The 25498-nt window shown below is 50.5% G+C and overlaps 1 protein-coding gene across 1 annotated transcript in view; it reads left to right on the top strand.

The window, feature by feature from the left end:
• Positions 1 to 3710: 3710 nt before the first annotated feature.
• The window catches only part of PTK7 (protein tyrosine kinase 7 (inactive)), a 29861-nt gene continuing 8073 nt past the window's right edge, over positions 3711 to 25498 (top strand). Inside the window, exons 1-17 of the mRNA XM_008066154.2 lie at positions 3711 to 3825; positions 4386 to 4673; positions 5448 to 5550; positions 5965 to 6155; positions 6233 to 6383; positions 7383 to 7531; positions 7791 to 8057; positions 13736 to 13869; positions 14024 to 14159; positions 14302 to 14421; positions 15781 to 15930; positions 16048 to 16198; positions 16309 to 16436; positions 17607 to 17810; positions 18644 to 18799; positions 19398 to 19630; positions 20611 to 20691. Coding sequence (XP_008064345.1) covers positions 3711 to 3825; positions 4386 to 4673; positions 5448 to 5550; positions 5965 to 6155; positions 6233 to 6383; positions 7383 to 7531; positions 7791 to 8057; positions 13736 to 13869; positions 14024 to 14159; positions 14302 to 14421; positions 15781 to 15930; positions 16048 to 16198; positions 16309 to 16436; positions 17607 to 17810; positions 18644 to 18799; positions 19398 to 19630; positions 20611 to 20691 — 2757 coding nt within the window. The remainder of the gene's footprint in view (positions 3826 to 4385; positions 4674 to 5447; positions 5551 to 5964; positions 6156 to 6232; positions 6384 to 7382; positions 7532 to 7790; positions 8058 to 13735; positions 13870 to 14023; positions 14160 to 14301; positions 14422 to 15780; positions 15931 to 16047; positions 16199 to 16308; positions 16437 to 17606; positions 17811 to 18643; positions 18800 to 19397; positions 19631 to 20610; positions 20692 to 25498) is intronic.

Raw genomic sequence — 25498 nt, 5'->3', positions numbered from 1 at the left:
GAAGCAGCCAAAATGGCTTGGAATGGGAATACTTTGGAAAATCTTCCTGCTGCTCTCCATAACAATTGTATTTACACAAGTATGTGTATACACACATGCACATATACACACACATGGGTTGCCTGGGCCTGGAGCCCAGAGAGCAACTAGGAGGGTGGGCACCAGACCAGATGCTGGCAGGGGGTGGGGGTGGGTATGGGAGTTGGGCTGCTGCCCGCACAGCCCTTTCTCCAGGAGCTGGTGCTGGAGGCGCAGGCAGAGTGAGTGTCTGCATATAGATGGCTGTTAGGGAGCCAAGGAAATGGCTTGGAAAATGTCCTTATTGGGTATTCGCAGCTCCAGCTTTGTTGGGGTCGGCGCCTGGTGAGGGCAGATGGGCCAGCCCGCCTGTTCTTACCAAGGGGCTTCCTGGCCCACTGTGTCTGGCAGGGCAGGCTCCTACCCAGGGAGCAGCACCCTTTGTGTTGCTGTGTATGGGCTTTGCTTACATGAACCCACTTCGGCCTCTCACAGCCTGTGTGGTGGGGTTGTTGTCCCCATTTCTTGTTTTGTTTTGTCTGCTTGTTTGTTTTGAGTTGGAGTTTCACTCTGTCGCCCAGGCTGGAGTGCAGTGGCACCATGAATACTCACTATAGCCTTGACCTCCTGGGGTCAGGTAATTCTTCCACCTCAGCCTCCCAAGTAGCTGGGACTACAGGAACACACCATACCTGGATAATTTTTTGATTTTTTTGTAGAGGAGAGGTCTTGGTATGTTGCCTAGGCTGGTCTTGAACTCCTGGGCTCAAGTAGTCCTTCCTCCTCAGCCTCCCAGAGTTGCTGGGATTACAGGCGTGAGCCACTGTGCCTGGCCTTGTCTCCATTTCATGGCAAGGAGGGAGAAAGATGCAGAGAGGCCACACTAAGGTGGCGATTGCTAGGAAGCAGTAGGAGCAGGGCTGCTTGGCAGTGGTAATGCTGCTACATAGAGTGGGCCACCTTAGGGGAGCATGGCCATGCATCTCCAGAGGGCCTGTGTGCAGTAGATGTGATGCGTGATGTGGCCGGACGGTGAAAGGAGGCTGCCTTGGGAAGCCCAAGACCACTGCCGGCAGAGAGGGCTTTTCTCAGACCCCAACCCTGGGTCATCCTCAGGTCAGGGGGAGGAGACAGGAAATATGCTGATGACTGTACCACCTTGAGTCAAGTACCATCTCAGTTCACAGAAGCCTTCCTTCTTCTTTGTCATTGCTGCTCTCCATTTCTTGTCAGTATCAGCAAAGCTTTCTTGGAGGCTGACATTTTTGCCTCTGAGTCTCCTTCCCCTTTCTCCTTAAACAAAACAACAGACCAGCATATTCTCCTGCAAGCCATGCAGATGGCCAGGCTGGACACACCTCAGATTGTCTTCAGAGCACACATGGGTGCCAAAGCACAGGGCCAGCCTCGCGGGAGAGGAACCTCGTGGCTGAAGGGGATTCGGGGCAGGCCTGGTCGCTGCTCTCCCTGCCTTTTGAAACATCTAACGTCTGCCCCAGCCAAGCACTAACCAGGACCTGCTGTGAGCTGACGTCAGGACAGAGGCCCCCGCAGGGCCCACTTTGATGTTTCCCAGGCCCTGTCATGGGGGCGCAGGGGGCTCTGAGTGGCAGTCTGGGAATGCAGCATCTCACCACAGCTATGGAGCAGTCCAACCCTAGCCCTACGAGGGGGTGCTGGAGACTGAGCTGGGGTCCTTCTGAGGCACGCTGTCTCTTCTCCCAGCTCAGGTTTCTGTGGCAGGTGGTCTGCGGTTTCTGCAACCCCAGGGTCCCTTTTCCCTCATCCCCCCTACCACCTGATTATTCCCTTCAGACCTTGCTGCTATGGTGACTCCTCCCCTATCCAGGGTCTGGGAGTGGTCCTGGGTCTTGGCAAGCGGGGAGTTTTCTAATCTTCTTAGAATTTGAGTCCTTGAGCAGAAAGGGTGATCATGAGAATACTGATGGTGGCTGCCGTTGACTGAAGGTGAACTCTGTCCAAGGCGCCTCACACGTGTCTCCACGTGTACACCTCATGACAACCACCTGAGAGGCAGAGGAAGCTGAAGCACAGGCAGTTTGCATTACTTGCCCAAGGTCAGACTGGCAGAGTGTGACCATCAGCATCTGAGCCCGACCAGTCTAATTCTAACCCCTTAACTGCTCCTCAGCGTGGGTGAGACTCCTGGCTCCCCACCCTGTCTGTAGAAGCTGAGCAGGAAAGTGGGGGTTTGCTCACGCTTCAAGGGCAGGTGATCTCTTTTTGGTCTTTGACAAGCGTCCTGGATTTCCAGGTCGGGGGTTCCAAGTTTTTGATGAGTCACATTTGCAGAGGCCCACTGGGGTCTCAGCCTGCCCATTTGTGTCATGAGGAGTGCTTAGGAAGTATTCCATGTGACAGGTTTTGTCCGTGTACTCCCTTGGAGGTTACTTCAGTTCAACCACTGTTTGCTGGGTGCCTTTGTGTGCTTGGCATTGTTTGCAAGGGGTGTGTCTGCCTTACTACCTGGCTGTGGGGAATGTGACTCCCCCTTGTGGGATCATATACTTTCAGGATTGTTTGAGTCTCTGGATGGGCCTGTGCAGAACGTGGAGTTGGCTTCTTTGGATCATGGACCTGACTTTGCCACAAATGAGCTAACTGATCTTGGACAGATCCCTTCATTTGCCTGGACCTGGTCTACCCATTTGTACAACAAAGGGGCTGTACCACAGTGCCCAGCAGAGGCGGGGCCTTACTACTGTGGAGGATTTGGAAATGGGTAGAGGAGTGTTTGCAATGTCACAGTGACTGGGGGTGCTCAGCACTGCCCAGAGGGCAGATTTTTTAACTTGCCCAGTGAGTGGGATAGTGGCGTGATGGAGAACTATCATGCCCAGATAACCAACAGTGCCGCATTGAGAAGTACTGGGGGTGCTCTGAACCGCTTCCCGCTCATGACTGTATTCTGTGTCAGGAGATGCAGGCTAGTGCTTCTGAGAATGGTGGGAGATGGACCAACAGCAGGGAAAGCCCCTCATCTAGACCCAACCCTGGGGGATCCTGGACTTGTTTTGACACTGACTTCATGAGGAGACTGATTCTTGTACCCCACCTCCAAGGACTTGGAAGGTGCTCTTTGGGCCAAGATTCGTCACCAGTGGTTTGAGAAGAGATGGGGAGGACCCTCTTAGTCTCTTCCTTCCTGCCCTTGCCCAGCCCAGTTTGGTCAAAGGCAGAGCCTGCTGTTTCATGTAGCAGTCCCAGGCAGCCTGTTTCTTCTGGGGACGGTGCAAGGCAGGGGGGTGGAGGCAGTCCTCTTCCATGTTCAAGGCCCAGTGGCTCTAGGCCTCTACAAAGTGCCCACGTGGGCCAGGAACAAAGCCCAGTGTGTTACTCCTGTTGCTGTAACCATGCCACCCACCTGCCCAGCCCTGCCCTCTGCCTCCCTGCCCCATCTGCTGCTCAGCCCAGGCATCTTACTCTTTGTTTCCGCTGGCTGCGGTTCCACTTTTGGTCCCAGGACCTCCTTGTCCACGAGTGTTCCCCTGGCCAGAGCTGAACTGTAGTGGTGCAGGAGAGAGGAATGGGACTGAAGCCACTTGGTCACCTCTCAGCACAGAGAAGCTGGCCTTGGCCCCAGATAAATTCTTAGGGATAGAGAGTTGGGCATGGAGGTGGCCCTGGCATGCCTGTGGCAATAGCCCAGGTTTCTAGAGAACTGGAGAGTGATGCGGTGGACTTTCCCAAAGAAGCCCCTGGGGAATGTTGGGCTGCAGAGCATCTATGAGCAGGATTCAGAGCTTTCTCAACCTGTGGCCACTTCTGAAGCTGGCACCCTCAGGGGTATGTGAGTGCAAACTATCTTTCCAGGATGCTCTTTGGGTCATGATGTAACTTTGCTCAACCTCCTGATTCTGGGTGGTGGGGAGGGTTGCCTGCAGCGTCCTCTGCTCCTCAGCCTGGCATTAAGGCATCCTATGATCTGGTCCTGAAGGTCCAGGCTCTCTTTCTCTAGGAAGCCTCCCTGTGCGGCCAGCCCCTGCCACCCCCCACCCTGCACTAGCCCTCAGGAATCCCATCTTCCTCTGCACTCTAGAGTGATTACTGACTGCTCACCCCATTCACATAGCATTTACATGACCCTGTGTCCTGTATGATTGTCCTGTGTGCCCCTTCAGACTCAAGGCCTCCTGAGGAGATGGTCCTGTGTCTTTGTGTACTACAGAGCACCACTGAGGACAGTGGACTCTTGCAGTTGGGGTATCGTGATCCTTTGTGCCTGCGCTTATTATATACCTCCTGTGTACACAATCTCTTTCTACCTTCTGTGCACAGGGTAGTCTGTATTAGGACAGAGGCTGCAGCTCCCCCTGACCCTGCCTCTCCCCTGTCCCCATCTGCAGGTGCCCAGGCAGCCATTGTCTTCATCAAGGAGCCATCTTCCCAGGATGCACTACAGGGGCGCCGTGCACTGCTCCGCTGTGAGGTCGAGGCCTCAGGCCTAGTGCGTGTGTCCTGGCTGCTCAATGGGGTGCCTGTCCAGGACACTGAGCGGCGTTTTGCCCAGGGCAGCAGCCTGAGCTTTGCAGCTGTGGACCGGCTGCAGGACTCTGGCGCCTTCCAGTGTGTGGCTCGAGATGACATCACCGGAGAGGAAGCCCGCAGTGCCAATGCCTCTTTTAACATCAAATGTGAGAGCAGGGGTCTGCACCCAGTTTCCCCATCAGACCCTCAATTACTGAGCCCTGTGGGACCCCTCCCTTGCCTCAGCTTCTCCCATTTCCACTTAAATGGGGCAGGCAGATGCAGCTGTCATCAGCTCTTTCTGCTTGTGTGGATAAGAGGAAGTTAAAGTTTTTATTTTTTTCTTCGGGCGCGGTGGCTCATGCCTATAATCCCAGCACTTTGGGAGGTGGAGGTGAGGGGATTGCCTGAGCCCAGGGGTTCCAGACCAGCCTGGGCAACTTGATGAGACCTCATCTCTACAATAAATCAAAAAATTAGCTGGGTGTGGTGGTGCATGCCTGTAGTACTAGCTTCTTGGATGGCTGAGGCAGAAGGATCACCCGAACCCAGCAGGTCGAAGCTGTGGTGGTCGTGAATGTGCCACTGCACTCCAGCCTGGGTAACAGAGTGAGACTACAGCCTGGGTGACAGAGTGAGACTGTGACTCAAAAAAAAATTATTTTTTCCTAATATCTTTTTTCCTTCACATCTTGGGTTCATTTATCTGTCAGATGCTTTCATGAATGGAAAGGGCGAAGTGCCAAGCTTGACCTGCCAGGGACTAATCGGGTACTTAGAATCTGTTGACTATAGCCCTGGCCCCAGCTTTATGGGGCTTCCCTATGTCTCTTGGCTCTGGAGCCTCGAAGTTCCGAGGTTTCTTGCTTGTCCTTCTTTCTCTCTGCCTTTCCACCCTTGTTCTGCTCCACCCCTCACTGCAACCGTGGCCTCTGCTACAGGGATTGAGGCAGGTCCTGTGGTCCTGAAGCATCCAGCCTCGGAAGCCGACATTCAGCCACAGACCCAAGTCACGCTTCGTTGTCACATTGATGGCCACCCTCGGTAAGGAACCAAGGAAGTGGGGATGAAGAGAGTAACTCTAGAGAGGCAGCAATGTCTTCACAAGTCCTAGACTCTGCAGATGTACCTCACTTCATTCTGTGACTGTTCCTCCACCACCACAGTGCTCTCTACCCCTCCCTAAATGCTGCCTGCAGAAGCCACTGGGGACCTGAGGAAGAGGGCCCACATTGTGTGTGGAGTGAACTCTGGATTCTGGTTGCTGAGAGGTCTAGAATCTCAGTCTGATTCTGCCCCTGAATTGTTGTGTGCGCTTATGCAAGTCTTCTCCTCCTCGGGCCTCAATTTCTCCATTTGTAAAGGGAGGGGTCTAGCCCCGATCCTCTGATTCTGTATCCTCTTCAATGGGCACTGAGTATCCCTCTCCCCTTGCTGCTGACCCCTTCTGCTCCGCAGGCCCACCTACCAGTGGTTTCGAGATGGGACTCCCCTCTCTGATGGTCAGAGCAACCACACAGTCAGCATCAAGGAGCGGAATCTGACCCTCCGGCCAGCTGGTCCAGAGCATAGTGGCCTATTTTCCTGCTGTGCCCACAATGCTTTTGGCCAGGCCTGCAGCAGCCAGAACTTCACCTTGAGCATTGCTGGTAAGCCTAGGGTGGGGGTGCAAGAGGTGAGGCAGGGACAGGGGAGGACTCACCACCCATCCTTCCCCCTGCCCCAGATGAAAGCTTTGCCAGAGTGGTACTGGCACCCCAGGACGTGGTAGTGGCGAGGAACGAGGAAGCCATGTTCCATTGCCAGTTCTCAGCCCAGCCACCCCCAAACCTGCAGTGGGTCTTTGAGGATGAGACTGCCATCACTAACCGCAGCCGGTAAGGCATCTGGCTGGGAGCATTTCCATACTGGGGTCCAGGTTGTGTACTGCACACGTGTTCTCTAGCAAAGGGGGTAAAATTCATACCACAGACATCATAGGTTTGTATATGTATTGCTTCAAGTTTCCAGAAGGTGGCAGTAGAATATTTTGCTGTTACAAAATGAGTCTAACAAAGGGAAGAATCTCCGGAAAGGGCAGCTTTTACCAATTTGCACAAAGGCACTCTATGAGCTAGCGATGGCTGTACTTCTTTCCCCCTTCCTTGCCTATTTGGATCTTCTGGGATGGGAGTGAGGAATAGAGACCCAGGGATGGGAGGGACACAAGGGACCTAGGTGGTCACAGTCTGGATGGCAAAGATACCTTACACGCACACACACCACAAACACACACACACACACACACACACACACACACACTTTGGAGGAAGCAAACACCTCCAGAAAGCAGGAGAGCAGAGAGTTGCCTAGAGAGAGGTCCTATAGAGTCACTATAGAGAGGAACTGTTGAACTGTGTTGGGTATGATTGTGGTCCTTGTGGAGTGGGGCTCACTAGGCTAGGGTCTTGGATCTCACCTGGCTTCAGCCCTGAGGACATCATCAGTAGTTCATCTGGTGTGGCCGAGGGCTTCTGACCCGTGCAGCTGGGTGCCCTATTAACTTGAGCCTGCGGGAAGATGTCCACTTTACCTGGACAATTGCACACTGCTGATTTCTCTCTGTCTTTCACTTGCACTACTCTTGGCCTCATTGCCCTCAAGCTGATCTTTTGTAGTTGGAACACACATGTGCACATGCACGTGAACGAGTAAGTGCACACATGCGTGATACGCACAAGCATCGAATGTCGGCTTCCTCATCTCTGCTCTGTTCCTGGCCAATTCTTTCCTACATTTCAGACCTTCGTGGGTGGGGTTCCATCACATTCCCTTGCAGAAGGAAGCCAGTGGACCACTTCTTCCAAATTCCAAGTAGCACTCTCTCTCCTCTGCAGTCCCCCACACCTCCGCAGAGCCACGGTGTTTGCCAATGGGTCCCTGCTACTGACCCAGGTCCGGCCACGCAATGCAGGGGTCTACCGCTGCATCGGCCAGGGGCAGAGAGGCCCACCCATCACCCTAGAGGCCACGCTTCACCTGGCAGGTGGGTTCCTGGGTCTGGGGTGCACCTGAGGTGGGGACTGCTTTTGATGTTGTTGGCACAGAGAGATTTTAGGCTCCTGTTCCCACTCAGCAGCTTGGAGTTCGGGGGAAGGAGGAGGAGGATGGTGAGGGTAGGGAGAGGAAATACAGAGGGGCACATGGGAGGGTTGGTACTTGGAAAGGGTTGCTGTGAAAGGCCATATCATGTACCTCAAGGCCCACAGTAATCTGCTGTTTCCCTCCTCTTTATGTCCCTGCAGAAATTGAAGACATGCCGCTCTTTGAGCCACGGGTGTTCACAGTTGGCAGTGAGGAGCATGTGACCTGCCTGCCCCCCAAGGGTCTGCCAGAGCCCAGTGTGTGGTGGGAGCACGTGGGAGTCCGGCTGCCTACCCATGGCAGGGTCTACCAGAAGGGCCATGAGCTGGTGTTTGCCAGTACTGCTGAGAGTGATGCTGGTGTCTACACCTGCCATGCAGCCAACCTGGCTGGTCAGCGGAGACAGGATGTCAACATCACCGTGGCCAGTGAGCACCTTTGCGCTGAAGGTTGAGGAGTGGTAGAGGGAACTCAGATCCTAGGAGGTTCTGGGCTTATACCCTTGGGTTCTGCATATGAGGGACAGAGGTTTCCCTGGTGCTCACCTGAGGCCCTCTCAACTCAGGGCCCTGCAGGTGTGGTAATCAGTCAATTGCGAAAAGTTGGAGCAGACAGTGGAGAGCCAGGCACAGAGGCTGGGGTGGGTGCACCAGAGGAAGTAGTGATAGTCCTCACAGAAAAATGGTCCTCTGGCAGCAGAGGAGAGAGCAGCAGTTGATTGGGAATCTAGAGACCTGGGTCCCACTATGCCCCCGGTGCAGAGTGACCATGAGTAGTAAGTCATTCACCTTACTGGGGTTCAGTCTTTTCGTCCTTAAAATGGAGCTAGTAATCTACTACTTGCCCTATAAGGAGGTTGGAAAGATCAAATAAAGTAGATGAAAAACATTTTTATTTTTTGAGCGGTAACACTGGACAAAATTATAAGTGATTTTTATTTTGTTATACTTTTCACATTTCATTTCATTATATTTATGTATGTATGTATGTATTTTTGAGTTGGAGTCTAACTCTGTTACCCAGGCTGGAGTGCAGTGGCACAGTCACAGCTCATTGCACCCTTGACCTCCTGAGCTCAGGTGATCCTTCTGCTTCTGCCTCCTGAGTGGCTGAGACTACAGGTGTAAACCACCATGCCCAGCTCATTTAAAAAAAATTTTTTTTTTTTTTTGAGTCGGAGTCTCACTCTGTCACCCAGACTGGAGTGCAGTGGCCGCTCCCGGCCACCACAGCCTCAACCTGCTGGGCTCTGGCGATCCTTCCGCCTCAGCCTTCCAAGTAGCTGGAACTACAGGCGCGCACCACCACACCCGGCTCATTTTGATTTATTGTAGAGATGAGGTCTTACCAATTTGCCCAGGCAGGTCTCGAACCCGTGGGCTCAGGCAATCCACTCACCTCAGCCTCCCAAAGGCGTGGGATTACAGGCTGAGCCATCGAGCCCAGCTAAAAAAATTTTTTTTACGTTGCCTAGGTGGGTCTTGATCTCCTGGGCCCAGGCAATCCTCTTCCCTTGGCCTCCTAAAGTATGATTACAGGCATGAGCCACTGTATCTGGCCCAAGTTCTTTAATAATCATATTACTTAGCCGAGCTTGGTGGCTCAGCCTATAATCCCTCGCCTTTGGGAGGCTGAGGTGAGTCGATTGCCTGAGCCCGCGGGTTCGAGACCCGCCTGGGCAGTGAGACCTCATCTCTACAATAAAAATCAAAAAATCAGCCGGGCGTGGTAGCGCATGCCTCTAATTCCGGCTACTTGGAAGGCTGAGGCAGAAGGATCGCCGGAGCCCAGCAGGCGAGACTGCGGTGGCCGGGAGCGGCCACTGCACTCCAGTCTGGGTGACAGAGTGAGACTCCAACTCAAAAATAATAATAATAATAATATTCATATTACTTATGAAGAAAGAAGGGACAAAAAGCAATAAATATGACCGAAAGTACACATGATAAGCCCTACATATCCTTGGTACAGGCAGAAGGATTTACTTATTTGTTTACTTATTTCTTTATACCATGCCTTGTTCCAAACCTTTGTTGTAGTTTAAAAGGATGCACAATAAAAACTGTCATATGCACACAGAGACACGCACACACACAAATACAAACTGTTTTGCAATCTGCTTCTTTCACTAACCTCTTTATATTACTAACATCTTTCCAAGATGGTGAATTTGAATGTGAAAAGGGCTATGTAAATATGGAGTGACTGTTAGGATATGGAAGTCTCAAGAAACATAAGCTCTTAGGCACTTGGTTCAGGTGCATGTCACTGTACAGACAGGCAAGCTGTACAGTCTGCCTTTCTCCAATTAGCATTGATAAACTGCCTGCTTTACTAGGGGTACTTTTAGTTTTTTAAATTTGAGTCAGGGTGTCACTCCACCACCCAGGTTGGAGTGCAGTGGCACCATCATAGCTCACCACAGCTTCAAATTCCTGGGTTTGAGTGACATTCCCACCTCCTCCTCCCAGAGAGCTGGGACTACAGGTGTGCGCCACTATGCCCAGCTGCTTTTTTTTTTTTTTTTTTTTGAGTCAGAGTCTCACTCTGTCACTCAGGCTGGAGTGCAGTGGCACTGTCATGGCCTGCAGCCTCGACATGCTGGGATGAGGCGATCCTTCTGCCTCAGCCTTCCAAGTAGCCAGAACTATAGGCATGCGCCACCATGCCCAGCTAATATTGTTGTTTTTGGTTTATCGTAGAGATGAGATCTTGCCAAGTTGCCCAGGCTGGTCTCGAACCTGTGGGCTCAGGCAATCCTCTCACCTCGGCCTCACAAATTGCTGGGATTATAGGCGTGAGTCATTGTGCCCCGCCACCCCCGCTTTTTTAAAAAAAAAACTATTTGTAGAGACAAGGTCTCACTGTGTTGCCTAGGCTGGTCTCAAATTCCTGGACTCAAGTAATCCTACCACCTCTTTCTCTCAAAGTGCTGGGATTATAGGCATGAGCCACTGCACCTGACTGAAGAGGTACTTTGACAAGTGCAGAATCGGGCCCTACTCCACATCTCCTGACCCAGACTTTAGGGGTGGGGCCCAGACACCAGACAGAGGTGTGTTTAACAAGTGCTGTGGGTGTTGCTTATTCCTGTTCAAGTTGTGAACTGCTGGCTTTGATTAGTAATTCTGCAGATACTGAGCCATGCCGAGTATCTGTCGATACTGATCTGAGCAGGAGGCCTGTGGAGTTTGAGAAAGATTGCATGAGGCAAGCAGGGCCAGATTGGTACTGAGAGGTAGAGGATAGAGTTCAGGAGAGGTGAGGCTCTGCGATGCATCCCTTTAACAGAGATTTGCCGAGTACCTTCTCTGCTAGACACTGTTCCCAGTACTCAAAATGCAGCAGTGAACAAAGCAAACAAAAGTCTCTTCCTTTGTGGAGCTCATATAATGATGGAGTGACAAAGTAAACTAGAAAAACAATTGAATGAACAAATACATAATGTTAGGTAGCAGCAGAGCAGTGAAGAAAAATAAAATAGGACTGAGTGCAGTGACTCATGCCTGTAATCCCAGCACTTTGGGAGACCAAGGCAAGATTGCGTGTACCCAAGAGATCAAGACCAGCCTGAGCAACATAGCAAGACCTCATCTCTACAAAAATCCAAAAATTAGCTGGGTGTGGTGGTTCATGCCTGTAGTCCCAGCTTCTTGGGAGGCTGAGGCAGGAGGACAACCTGAGCCTGGGAGGTCAAGGCTATAGTAGACTGTGATTGTGCCATGCACTCCAACCTGGGTACAGAGTGAGACCCTGACTTCAAAAAAAAAAAGGAAAAAAAGAAAAAAAGAAAATAGGGTAAAGGAGAGACAGTTTAGGAAAGACATCTGTAGACCGTACATTTGAGCTGGAATGTGAATGAGGGAGGGAGCTAGTTCTGTGATAGGCCCTGAGACAGCAGTAAGCTTGTATGTTGGAGACTGTGTGACTTGAGTTGAATAAATGAAGGTGAGAGTGGTTGAGGTTACTCAAGATGTGGAAATTAGATTACATAGGGCCTTGTAAGAACACAGTGAGAACTTGAGCTTGTGTTCCAAGTGTATCAGTTATCCACCGCTCCATAACAAACTGCTCTAAAATGTAGTGGCTTGAGGCAACGGACACTGATTTACTTAGGATTCTGTGGACAGGGCTTACCTGGAACTGCTCCTCTGCTCCCTATGCCATCAGCTGGGCTTACACTTGCTTGTAGTCAGCTGATAGGTGAGCTGGCTGGTCCCTGGTAGCCTCACTCACATGTCTGGCTGTTGACTAGGGCTGATGACCACCGTGCCTTGGTTCTCCATGTGACTTCTCCAACGAGCTAACCCAGGCTTCCTCATGTAGAAGCTGGGGTCCAAGAGGGCACAAGTCCCAAGAGGGCACAGATGAAAACTGTACCATTCCCCCTGTATTCTGTTGGACAAAGGATGTCACAGGCCACATGGATTCCAGGGAGTAGAGAAATAGACTTCACCTCTTGATGGGAAAGTGTTGGCATCGCATTGCAAAGAGACCAAAGGAGTAGGAAGCCTATTTACAACTATCATTGCAAATAGTCAGCCATGCCAAGTTGGATGGGAAGTCCTTGCAGGGTTTTGAGTAGAAGGTTGACTTTTCAGAAGAGCATTCCTGCTGTTCTGAGCAGACCTTGAGTGCTAGGGGCAAGAGTATAAACAGGGAGACCAGTTAGTAGATGACTATAATAGTCTGGGATGATGTTGCAGGAGCTTGAACAGAGTCAGTAGTGGTGGAGATGAAAGGTGGTCACATTCAGAATATATTTCTTTTTTTGAGTTGGAGTCTCACTCTGTCACCCAGGCTAGAGTGCAGTGGTATGCCCATGGCCACCACAGCCTCGACCTGCTGGGCTCAGGCAATCCTTCTGCCTCAGCTTTCCAAGTAGCTGGAAATACAGATGCACACCACCACACCCTGCTAATTTTTTTTATTGTATGGACAAGATCTCATCAAGTTGTCCAGGCTGGTCTTGAACACCTGGGCTCAGGCAGTCCTTTTGCCTCTGTTTCCCAAAGTGCTGGGATTGCAGGCATGAGTCACTGCACCCGGCCCATGATATATTTCAGAGCTAAAGTAGATAGGGTTTGTGTAGAATGAGTGTGATGATGAGGGCGGGATGTAGAGTGAGAAGTCAGGATGAGCCATAATTGGCTGGATAGTACTATTCTTTTATCTATTAATTTTTTTAGAGACAGGGTCTTTCTCCGTCACTCAGACTAGAATGTAGGGGAGCGATCATAGCTCACTGCAGACTCAAAGTCCTGGGCTTAAGCGATCCTCCTGCCTCAGCTTCCTGAATAGCTGGAACTACAGGCACATGCCATGACACCTGTCTTATTTTATTATTATTATTATTATTTTAGAGACGAGATCTCTTTATGTTGCTCAAGCTGGTTTCAAACTCCTGGCCTCAATCAATTTTTCTGCCTCAGCCTCCCAAAACACTAGGATTATATACATGAGCTACCTACCAGGCTGATAGTACTATTATTAACTGAGATTAGGAAAATCAGAATGACCAGATCCTGGGGGAAGCCAGGTGTTCTCTTTAGCTACATAAAGTTTGAGGTGCCTGTTAGATATCCAGCTGGAAATGTCAGTAGGCAGTTGGCTTTGCAAGTCTGAAGCTTATGGCAGGGATGGGATTTAGAATATGGGTTTGTGACTCAACCACTCATATGGTATTGAGGGTCATGGACTGGATGAGATAATTTAAGGAGCAAGTATGACTAAAATAGAGATCAGAGGAGTGAGCCTTGGCTTCTTATCAGATGATAAGAAGAACAAGGGTCTTAGAGTCTCATAGACCAGAGTTTTAAATCCTCTCGTGTATTAGCATATCTACATTACTTCTTTGAGCCTGTTTTCTTATCTGTAAAATGGGTGTAGGAATACATAACTTGGGGTTCTATTGTGACAATTAACTAAGATAATGTTCAAAAGGTGCTGGCACCTGAGCCTTCCCTAAGGGGTAACTGCTGCTGTTGTCACCAGAGCAGCTTGAGGTTTTGGGGCCTGGTGGGGTAATTAGAATTTCTTTAGGTTGGGTCTTTTGGTTTTGGAGACTCATTAATTAGCCATAACTGTTTCATTCATGTCCTTCCAGCTGTGCCCGTGTGGCTGAAGAAGCCCCAAGACAGCCAGCTGGAAGAAGGCAAACCTGGCTACTTGCATTGCCTAACCCAGGCCACCCCGAAACCCACAGTCATCTGGTACAGAAACCAGATGCTCATCTCAGAGGTGAGGAAGAAGGCTGTTGTTGGTAGATGGGTAGGGGGAGTTCCTCCAACTGCTTTCCTCTGTGCTCACCTTCATAGCTCACTTTCCCCTGAGGCTGCCCCCAAGGAGATGTGAGTGCAGGTTCAGGCTCTGAAACTTCTCACTGGTGCTGCAGGACTCAAGGTTCGAGGTCTCCAAGAATGGGACCTTGCGTATCAACAATGTGGAGGTATACGATGGGACATGGTACCGCTGTGTGAGCAGCACTGCCGCTGGCAGCATCGAGGCCCAAGCCCGTGTCCAAGTGCTGGGTGAGCGAGCATGCCTAGGGAGAGCGCCTTGCCTGGCCTAGCCCAAGAGGAAAGGGGTGGGAGCAGCAGGCCTGGCCCATGCCTATCCAGCCGCCTCAGTTCCTCCTCTTTCCACCTGCCCACCCACCCTTTGCTAAAACAGAAAAGCTCAAGTTCACACCACCACCCCAGCCACAGCAATGCATGGAGTTTGACAAGGAAGCTACGGTGCCCTGCTCAGCCACAGGCCGAGAGAAGCCCACTATTAAGTGGGTACGGGCAGGTAGGTACTGTGTGGGCATGGGGTGGCAGGCAGGGCCGTCCGCTGGTTGGATGCCTGTCTGAGGGCCAGCCGAGTGCCTGCCACCGTGCCAGGAAATGTGTGGATGGACAGACATCATAGAGCTGGTTTATAGTCCAGTTAGAAAGAGAAAAACCAGACACAAAAGGGGTCAGATTACAGCATTGGACTACATGGAGGATGACTTGAGGTGAGAGGTGATTGGATTCGTCCAGAAAGTGTTGTAAAAAAGTCCTCTCTTCCTCTTTCCAAAAGAGTTTTATCTTTTCCAACATAAAAGTAACAGATCCTTTCGAAAACTATGGGAGAAACAAGTACATAATCTCACTGTCTATGATCTTTGCGTGTATGTCTTCCTTTTCTATGCAAATCTTTTTGTTTTAACATAGCAGTTTTGTTGTGCATATAGTTTCAACTGTTAAACTTATATGATTAAGACATACTTATAGAAATGAAAGATGCAGGTAAGTATGTAATTTTATATTCTTTTTTTACTTAACATTATCAAGCATTTCCCCAAGTCTATACACATTCGGCTTAAATATTGGTTTTAATGACTGTAATAATATTTCAATGATTGGATTCACTGTAATTTACTTAAATATTTCCTAAATGTTGGATATTTGGGTTGTTAATCACCTGCCCCTTCCCCCCTTTTTATTGCTGTAATAAACATCTTTAAGCAAAAGGTTTTTCTGGATTTAGGTTTATTTCCTTTGGGAAAGATTCCCAGAAAAGGAATAATTATGTATAAAAGGGTATGAACATTTTTACAACCCTTGATGTGAGTTGCCAAATTGTTTTTTAAAGGGTCAGGCTGAGTTTTACATTTCCACCAACAGTGAGAGTGAGAGAGTAGGGTTGTAGCTTCTGAGAAGGAAATGGGCTCCCTCTGCCCCGGTCTGGCGGAGCTTCCTGGTGGAGGTGGGGCTCAAAATGGGTCTGAAGCCTGGGATAGTGGCAAAGAGCAGAAGTAGGCTCTAAGAGTGAGGAGTGACAGGCAGCCGGATGAGAACAAGGCCAGTTCTGGGCTCAGTCAGAGTTCAAACTGGCAGTGGAATGTTGTGCAGGGCAGTAGAAAGAGGTGAGACTGAAAGGTTGGGAAAGGGTAAATAACAGGGGACTTCAAGCATCTGGCTTGGGGGTTTGGACTTTGCCTGTGGGTGATCAGGTCTCCGAGAATGGGACCTTGCACATCAACAGTGTGGAGGTCTACGATGGGATGTAGTTTAGCAGCCCCACTGGCAACATGTTTTTGAGTAGAGGTGAATGGCTGAGGGCACTGTCAGGCACCTGTGCAATTCTGGTCCATCCTGTAATTTCCCTTTGTGGCCTCTGTAGATGGGAGCAGCCTCCCAGAGTGGGTGACAGACAACGCCGGGACCCTGCACTTTGCCCGGGTGACTCGAGATGATGCTGGCAACTACACATGCATTGCCTCCAACGAGCCTCAGGGCCAGATCCGTGCCCATGTTCAACTAACTGTGGCAGGTGTGACTATGGCAGGGCCCTGGGGCCGGGGCTGGCAGGCCCTTTGGAGCAGCAACCTGCACCCTGCCAAACCCTTTGCTCACCACTCTCTGCCCCCACTGGTCTCTTCCCATCCAGTTTTCATCACCTTCAAAGTGGAGCCAGAGCGCACAACTGTGTACCAGGGCCACACAGCTCTGCTGCGGTGTGAGGCCCAGGGGGACCCCAAGCCGCTCATTCAGTGGAAGGGCAAAGACCGCATCCTGGACCCCACCAAGCTGGGACCCAGGTAGGGCCATCTCCTTCCCACCCCTGCCCTGCCTCTCCTACAGCCTCATCTTCCTGGGAGCCGGCTAGGTGGACAGCACCCGGCCAGCGCTGTGGCTTCTCTCCTGGCAGGATGCACATCTTCCAGAATGGCTCCCTGGTGATCCATGACGTGGCCCCTGAGGACTCGGGCCGCTATACCTGCATCGCGGGCAACAGCTGCAACATCAAGCACACGGAGGCCCCCCTCTATGTCGTGGGTATGGACTGAGGAGGAGGGTCCTGCAAGGAAGTAGTAGACCCAGACTTCTTTCTCATCTTGTACTCCTCAGTCACCGTACACAGAAGTTACTTAAACCATTTTTGTGGCGGGGAGGGCACTCAGCTGTGTTCTCTCCACCATGCCACTGCACAATCTTAGATTCCTTAATTAGAGCTGGGCCATCGCTTATTTAACATTACACAGCTGGGGGTGGGGTGGGGGTTGTGTTGGTAGGGTTATTCTTTTCCTACAGCGCTTTCTCTCAGGTCTCCTGCAGCAGCCACATGTATCCCTGGATGGGTGGGGAGGGGATTGGGTCAGGATGCAGCAGGACAGGCTTCCTTTGGAGGCCCAGAGTGGATGTGTGTCAGGTAAAGGGCCCTGTGCTAGGACTCCCCTGCTAACTGACTCTTCCTGGTTTGGCGTCTCCTGCTAACCAGCTCTGCGTCTTTGGGGAAGTTGTTTTCCCTCTGGGGACTTTTTTCTACATTGGTAAGGTGGGCGTAGTTTACATGAGAGGTTCTCAAACTTTTCTGGTTTAGCAGCAGAGTTGTTTTTTCTAGACAAAGTGTATTGTGAAAGTTTAAATGAATAAAAATGAAGCGACAAGACCCCTTGGTTGGAGCAACTGGGAGTTGGGGGATTCTTCACAGTCTCCCCTTTGGCCTCTCTCCCTCAGTTCCCCTAGTGACTCCTGGGGTCTCTCTCTGTGGGCCACTGAAAGCCCCTAGATGAGAAGATCCTTCTGCAAATATGTTTGTTGAAGAACCTGCTCTGTGCGGGCAATGACTGGGTTTCTATAACCTGAGGTTCCCACATGCTGCTCTCCAGGGCCTGCTCATAATAGCACGTCACTTAGGAGGCTTGTTAACAAATGATGTGGGTCTATGGTGGTGCCCTGACAGGTGTGTTTTTAATTCATATCACCTGTCTTGGGTTCTGATGCACAGACAGCTTGGGAATCACTGGCATCTCCTTCAGAGCCTTCCCTATGATCTTAAGGCTGGCCCTTGCTAAAGCCAGTGAAGGTGGTGACCCTCCTTGGATCTTTGGCTTGGTTAGGCCATCAAGTGTCTGCAGAGTTGTCATATTTATGGGGGGGGGCTCAGCAGAGAACCAGGGCTGTGTTTGCTTAGTCCCTGCCCAGACCCATCTGTGTGTCTCTCAGACAAGCCTGTATTGGAGGAGCCGGAGGGTCCGGGCAGCCCTCCCCCCTACAAGATGATCCAGACCATTGGGCTGTCGGTGGGCGCCGCTGTGGCCTACATCATTGCCGTGCTGGGCCTCATGTTCTACTGCAAGAAGCGCTGCAAAGCCAAGCGCCTGCAGAAGCAGCCTGAGGGCGAGGAGCCAGAGATGGAGTGCCTCAACGGTGAGGGGACCCCTTGAGGTGGGAGGTCGTGCCCGTGTGCGCGGGCTGAGCGCCCTCCTGCGGCCATAGAGGAGAGAGCTGCAGCACTCAGGAAATGGGCGATTGGTGCTGGGTCTTGGCACTAGGGCTGCCCCGCCCCTAGCTGGAAGCTCGGAGTTGGCCGATACTCAAAACCTTGGCTTCTGAGCAACCTGACTCAAGACTTCCTCATTGGAGCCTCTTGGACCAGCTTCCTACAATTCCCTGCCTTTTCCTCCTCCCAGCACTAAAATACTGACATAATTATTATATGTATACATGTTTCTGTTGCACATCTTGTCTCCCTCCATTAGTCGAGGAGTTCCCCCAAGGGCAATTAGTCTGTCTGCTTCCCTCCTCCTACCCACCTTCCCTGATTGGGAGCTCCCTGGGGGCATTGCTGGGTCTCTCCTATCAGCTTAGGTGTTGTGGATCCCTGGTTGTGATTTTCCCTTTGTGCCTGTTTTAGGTCTTAGCCCGTTTGGAGGACCCATGACAGCAAAAATCCTTATGTAGATATGCAGACATGGAGGAGTTAGAGGACCCGGGCAGCCCTCTGTTCTACAGGGACTGGTGATTCAGACTAGACTTGTGCAGTTTGTTCCATTCCAGAGGTCATACTCTCTGTCAATAAGTGATCATACCCTAGGGATGCCTGTTCCCCTCTGCCCCAGTCCCATCAATTCATCAGTTGGCCTGGCTCTTTCATGGGGAACACTGTGATTGGATCCAAGATGAGTGTGGGAGATTAGCGAAGAGTACAGAGGTGGTGGCCAAAGTGTCAAGTCTCATCTTGACACTCCTCTTCTTCCCAGGTGGGCCTTTGCAGAATGGGCAGCCCTCGGCAGAGATTCAAGAGGAGGTGGCCTTGACCAGCTTGGGCTCCGGCCCTGCAGCCACCAACAAACGCCACAGCACAAGTGATAAGATGCACTTCTTGCGGGCCAGCCTGCAGCCCATCACCACACTGGGTATGTTGCCTTGACTGTAGCGGCCCCTGCTTAACTACAGGTCACCAGCTTTGTCTTAAGTCTAGGTTATGGGCTGCTGGCTCCAAAGTTCCTGAAACCTAGAAAGTTAAAGATGAAAGAGGGCATAGATAGAAATCTAGTTCTGTGGGTCCCCAGTGTCTATTATTCATACTGTGTCACAGATTTTGTCATTCCTGTGTACTGCCTATAGTATTATTTACTTGATGTTTTATTTGAATGGACTCCTTTTTTTAAAATTTAAGTTAGCTTTGTTGTAGGAAAAAAATGTGAGAAATTGTGGGTTTGTGCTAGTTTTTTCCTAGCACATATGATTATTAAGACATGTTTATCGTGATCCACCAAAAACCCTCATGCAAACCCCCTTTGGAAAATGCTGAATATTAGTCCAGCCCCTTTATTTTACCGTTGGAAACACTGAAGCTGAGGGAGAGAAGGGGTCACAGCAGAACCTGGACCAGCTCCCAGGCCAGGTGGGTGGGTCCCCACTGTCTAAGAGACTGGGCTCCTCCCCCAAGTCAAGGGCTGCCTGTGCTTGGGTGAGGCAGCCCGCTGAGCTGACTCAGACCTGTACCCACAGGGAAAAGTGAGTTTGGGGAGGTGTTCCTGGCAAAGGCTCAGGGCTTGGAGGAGGGAGTGGCAGAGACCCTGGTGCTTGTGAAGAGCCTGCAGAGTAAGGATGAACAGCAGCAGCTGGACTTCCGGAGGGAGTTCGAGATGTTTGGGAAGCTGAACCACGCCAACGTGGTGCGGCTCCTGGGGCTGTGCCGGGAGGCCGAGCCCCACTACATGGTGCTGGAGTATGTGGACCTGGTATGCTATGGCAGGGGACCCTCGGGCAGGGCAGTGTCCTACAGGGGTGGGGGTCGAGGGTTGGGGCTCCATGGAACCCTTGTCTTGTGGTCTCAGCTGAGACCTCTGCCTGGCTGCTGTTGCCCCCTTGAGATGCTCAACTTCCCGCTCTCCCAGCTCTGACACTTGCTTTTCCTTCATCAGCACCCCATCTTTCCTGCCTGTATCTGGGGATTGATCCTAAGTTTATCTGGGGCGTCTCTGCACACTGCCTGTGTACCTTCCGGGTCGTGTCCTCTGACTCTGGTTTTCTTTGGTTGGCTATTTTTTCCTCCCCAGGACTTGTCCCACCTGAGAATAAACTATCAGAACTTGATTTTCCTTCCTTCCTTCCCAGTACCACCTGTGGCACAAGTGTTTGCCCAGCCACCAGCCTTCTCCTCCTCACTCAAGTTGTCATTCCCAGAGCTGTCCCTTCCTCTTCATTCCCCACCTGTCCAAGCCCTGACCCCCTCGGTCCTCAAACTGCTGCTTCTCAAATCCCCAGCTCTGGAGCAGGAGCTGGGAGGAGTCATTCTCTTTTTCCATTAACAAGTACTTATTAGTACTCTGTATGTTTCTGCTGCTGGTGTTCTCCTGGGTTCATTTCTATTAAATTATAAGCCCTAAAGGACAAAGGTTTCCTCTCAGGGATCTATGAGGACAGAGAGGAGGGGGCTCTGTTTTCCTCCTGGCTCACTGAGGGCAGGGGTTTGTCACTCCACTGGTCTGGGGGCTCTTCTCTTTCTGACTGAGCTTCTAGGAGGCATCCCCTATATATTTTTTAATTCCTGCAATCCCAGTGGACTTTCCCCTCAGGAAGGGAGTCCAGGCTGGGGTAGACATTTAGAACAGGAATTCTTGTTGCCTCCCTGGGCAGGAACTCTTCAAGCACTTGCTTGATTTGATGCTTTACAGCCAATGTCTGGGCTCTGACCTGAGATGCTTGGTTTTTCCCTTAGGGAGATCTCAAACAGTTCCTGAGGATTTCCAAGAGCAAGGATGAAAAATTGAAGTCACAACCCCTTAGCACCAAGCAGAAGGTGAGGACAGGAGGGAAGGAGAAAGGGAGAGGGCTACCCAGAGTGAGCCAGGAGCAAAGGTAGTCATAGCAACAGGCACCATTGACAGAACGATCAATCGCTATGGGCCAGGGTCTCTGGTAAGTACTTCACGTGCATTATCATACTGATCACAGGAGTAGACGAAGAACTTGAGGCTTAGATGGTTTCAGTGATGTAGCCAGTCATGTAGCTTGGGAGTAGCTTTGTATTACCCTGTTAGCTTTGCATAGAAGAGCTGCTCTTGGCCTTTGCCTCTGGGGCAGGAGCTTCCATGGGAGCAGGACATCTGCTCACCTGGAGTGAGTGCTGAACTGGAGGAGCAGCAAGCAGCCCAAGTCCAGGGACCTGCCAGCTGGATGTGACCCTGAGCGTGTTTGTACAGCCTCTGAATGTAGAAGACTCTTCTGTGAATGGGCTGCCCAAGTTTTACCCTCTGTGGTTTTCACCTTTCACTCTCACTTGGGCTGTGAGCTGCCCAGCATTTCCTTCCGGTTCTCCTCCTGCCTTCTGGGCAGAGGTTCTGGGCACAGAGCCCTGACTTGGGCTTCATGGTGGAGCAGACCTGGGTTGAAACAAAGAAGAAGGGAAAGCTTGCCTGCTTCCCCCTTCCCAGTGCGGCCCAGCCTCTTCTGTCTTCCCTCAGGCTCTTCCTACTCACAGCCGCCTCCTCTCCCCTCTGAAATGGATCTACTCCCTTTCGTGTGACTGAGCAGTCTGCTTCCAAGCTGACAGTGAAGTGACCTCTTAAACCAGTCAGAGCTCAGGGCAGGGTAGGCAGAGACTGCTAAGACCCTCCCTCCCAGGAGACCATTCCTAACCTAGGTTTACCCAGGTCACAGACTCTGGAGTCAGAGCAGGAAGGCCTGGCTGGTGAATAGGACCCTGGCTACCTCCTGGTCTCTCTAGGGAAGCAGCTCTAGGCACTTTAGGCCGGCCCCTCCCGTTAGTTGGATTTACTAAGGCTCAGGCCGGGCGAGTGACCTGGCCCCTCTCCCACACCACAGCCCTGCCTCCCTCCCTGTGAAGCTTCGGGAACTGTCTGTAGTAGCTATAAAGGGGAAGCCAAGCACAGGACATGCTACCCCAACTAGGTGGGATTTCAGGACCAAAGGACCCACAAATTAAGATACCCATAGAGCAGGCAAACCCTAACTGAGCCAGATATAGCCCTAAGGACCCCTTGGACACACGATGGGGGGGTTAGGTAAATGAGTGTGGCATGTGCCTTAAATACGTGAGATAAGGAATTGAGTGAGAGGCATAACTAAGAGACTTGAAGACACTTACGTCCTTTAGGTGGACAGATGTTGTAGTTAACAAAGAAGTTTTCCTGGTAGAGAAAACCATTCGAGTTCAGTTCTAAAGGACAGGAAGTAGTTGAATGGCAGGAAGGGAATGACTTCAGGAGAGAGGGGAGTCAAGGTAGGTTTCTCTGGCTGGGACAGAGAAATAGGCTAATAGGAAGTCAGTTACCTCTGTTCGTGTGACTGAAGGTCATCGCTACCCTTGCTAAACTTCATTTCCATGTTTTTCTTTGTCCTAGCATCTTACATTTGTTGTTTTGTTTTGTTTTGTTTTGAGTAGGAGTCTCACTCTGTCGCCCAGACTGGAGTGCAGTGGCTGCTCCCGGCCGCCGCAGCCTTGACCTGCTGGGCTCCAGAGATCCTTCCGCCTCAGCCTTCCGAGTAGCCGGAACTACAGGCGCGCGCTACCACGCCCGGCTAATTTTTTGATTTATTGTAGAGATGAGGTCTCGCCAAATTGCCCAGGCGGGTCTTGAACCCGCAGCTCAAGCAATCCACTCACCTCAGCCTCCCCAAGGCGCGGGATTACAGGCTGAGCCACTGAGCCTGGCTAGCATCTTACATTTGATAGGGCAGCCTTAATAAGTTGGATTCCACCCTCTCTAAGGACAATATTCCTATCAGAAGAGGGGCTGCTTTAAAAAAAACAGATTTCTGAACCAGGCCTGAGAATGAAGGAATCAGAGTATTTGAGAGTGGAGTTCAAGGATCTGAATTTTTCAACAAGTTCTCCAACTGATTCTTAAGCTCATTGAAGTTCAAGGAGCCTTGGTGGAGACCAATGATTTTGAAATGTTTTTGATTCCCTATAAGAAATGTATTTTAAGCCAGACATAGTAGTGGGCACCTGTAATCCCAGCTATTTGGAAGGCTGATGTGGAAGGATCCCTTGGGTCCAGGAGTTCAAGACCAGCCTGGGCAACACAGTGTGATCTGATCTGTTTTTTAAAAAGAAGAAAAAAGCATGCGCATGCACATATACATATAATTAACAGTGAGCTTTCAAATGCTATGTTTGATGCATGCGATATTTCCTATCGTATTCTCTTTTCTTTTTTTAAAGAACATAATAAATTGGTTTCAAAACCCACATGGGTCTTGATCAGCAGGGATTCCATGACAGTGAAAATTCTTGGGAAAGATATACTAAAACCTATAGCTCCTTTCTTGCACTGCTAATGTAGGGAGTTACCTTATCACTTTATATTCCTGGGACCTAGGAAATGGAACAAGGAAAGGTTAAGCATGTAAAGGGAGGTGGAGTGGTAGGCAGCGTGCTCCCTGACCAGCTAGAGTTGGAATGAGGGTGCCCTACTTGGTGCAGGTAGGCTGAGGGGAGTCCCAGGAGGATTTCAAGATAGCGGTGGGATAGTGACAGAAATCAAAGACACAGACCCTGGTTGTTGGCATAACTATGAATGATGCCTTTTAAAGTAGCTGGTAAGGTGGTGTCAGAGAACTGAAACCTATGATTGCTCCATTGGTCACCTGCATGCTAATGGCATGACCAGAAGCAGGATCACTTAGCACACCTGGTGGACCACGCAGGATCACTTAGCATACCTGGTGGCTTCACGCAGTCAGTTGTTGTGGCAGGAAACAGAAAGCCTGTTGTGAAAGCAGATCAATAGGGTTGGCTGGAATGTGGGAAGCCCTTGGGGTGTTTTAGTTGGGAAGGAAGGGGTGTGTCTGGTCTTGACCCAAGAATAGGTCTCTTATAACAGTATTTGAGAATTAATCCAGTGGCCATCTGGTGGTGTCTTGCCCAGCAGCAGAGAAACACATAATTGACTTAGACCTAGCAGAATTCTCTTTTACTGGCCTTGCTTCACCAGTATTTCCAGAAGCACTGCCTCTCTGGAAAGATAGCAAGTTAGTTGCCACACCAAATCTGCCTTCTCTTTCCCTTGACCAGCAGCAGATTGTTTAGCTTGTCAGACAGATCAGACAGAGCAGGCAGAGGGGAATCACACTTCTGATGAGGGCACATTACCAAAGCCTTTGTCTGTCCACTTACAGTTAGCTGGGCAAGGGTGGACGATGCCCTGGAGTTTTGAAGCCTGAAGTAGAGTTGGCCCTGTTTATGATAGCCACATCAGTGCTCATCTGGCCCTTTTACCACCATTGCGCTTGGGGCATTCTGAGGACGGCACTCTTGGAGTTATCTTGAGGGTGTAACCTTTACTTCCCATGGAGATCCAGTGTACCACCCTGTACCCCATGAGGCTCAATAATCCTGGCAGACCCATCCACCCTCTTTAACTATTCTCACTGTTTAAACTTGTTTAGTTGGAAGCTAATCTGTTTATTTTTTGTTTTTTGTCAGAGTCTCTGTCACCCGGGCTGGAGTACAGTGACATGATCATGGCTCACTGTAGCCTCAATCTCCTGTGCTCAGGTGATCCCTAAGTAAAATTTATTTTACTTCCTGAGTAGCTGGGACTACAGGTGTACGTCACCATGCTCAGCTAATACATATATATATATTTTTTTTTTTTTTTTTTTTTGAGAGAAGGTCTCGCTATATTTCCTAGGCTGGTCTTGAACTCCTGGGCTGAAACAGTCCTTCCACCTCAGCCTCCCAAAGTGCTGGGATTACAGGCATGAGCCACCACACCTGACCTGGCTAGAAGCTATCTGGAGATTTTTGTGTCTTTACTACTGATAAAGAAATGCATAAAGAAGATGAGACAGTTTCCAACTCTGATGGCATCATTCATTTAGCATCTCCACATTAATGCAGTGTCAGTCAATACATGGGATATGAAGTTAAGTCCAGTCCGGTGGTGATTTAGATCAGAACTGTCTAATAGGGCTTTGTGTGATGATGGAAATGTTCCACATATCTGCTGGCCAGCATAGTTGTTACTAACCTTATGTGGCTACTTCACAGCTGAATTTTAAATTTTACTTAGTTTTAATTAACTTAAATTTAAATAGCCACATGGGGCTATTGGCTGCTGTATAAGACAGCACAGGTTTAGACCATTGTTTTTGCTTTTGTTTTAGGGACAGGGCCTTGCTCTGCTCTCCAAGTTAGAGTACAGTGACACGACATAGCTCACTACAGCCTTGAACTCCTGTGCACGGCAATCTTTCCGCCTCAGCCTCCTGAGTTACTGGGACTACAGGTGTACACCACCACACCAGCTATCTTTAATTTTTAATTTAATTAATTTATTTATTTTTACTTTTTTATTTTTTTGAGTTGGAGTCTTACTCTGTCACCCAGACTGGAGTGCAGTGGCCGCTCCTGGCCACCGCGGCCTCGACCTGCTGGGCTCCGGCGATCCTTCCGCCTCAGCCTTCCAAGTAGCTGGAACTACAGGCGCGTGCTACCACATTGGCTAATTTTTTTGATTTATTGTAGAGATGAGGTCTCACCAAGTTGCCCAGGCGGGTCTCAAACCCGTGGGTTGAGGCAATTCACTCACCTCAGCCTCCCAAAGGTGCGGGATTACAGGTTGACCCACCGATCCCGG

This window comes from Carlito syrichta, unplaced genomic scaffold, assembly GCF_000164805.1.
Source record: "Carlito syrichta isolate Samal-C Ts95f unplaced genomic scaffold, Tarsius_syrichta-2.0.1 Scaffold308847, whole genome shotgun sequence".
Taxonomy (NCBI): Eukaryota; Metazoa; Chordata; class Mammalia; order Primates; family Tarsiidae; genus Carlito; species Carlito syrichta.
The sequence above is the reverse complement of the archived record's forward strand: the minus strand, read 5'-3'. Positions and strand labels throughout refer to the sequence as shown.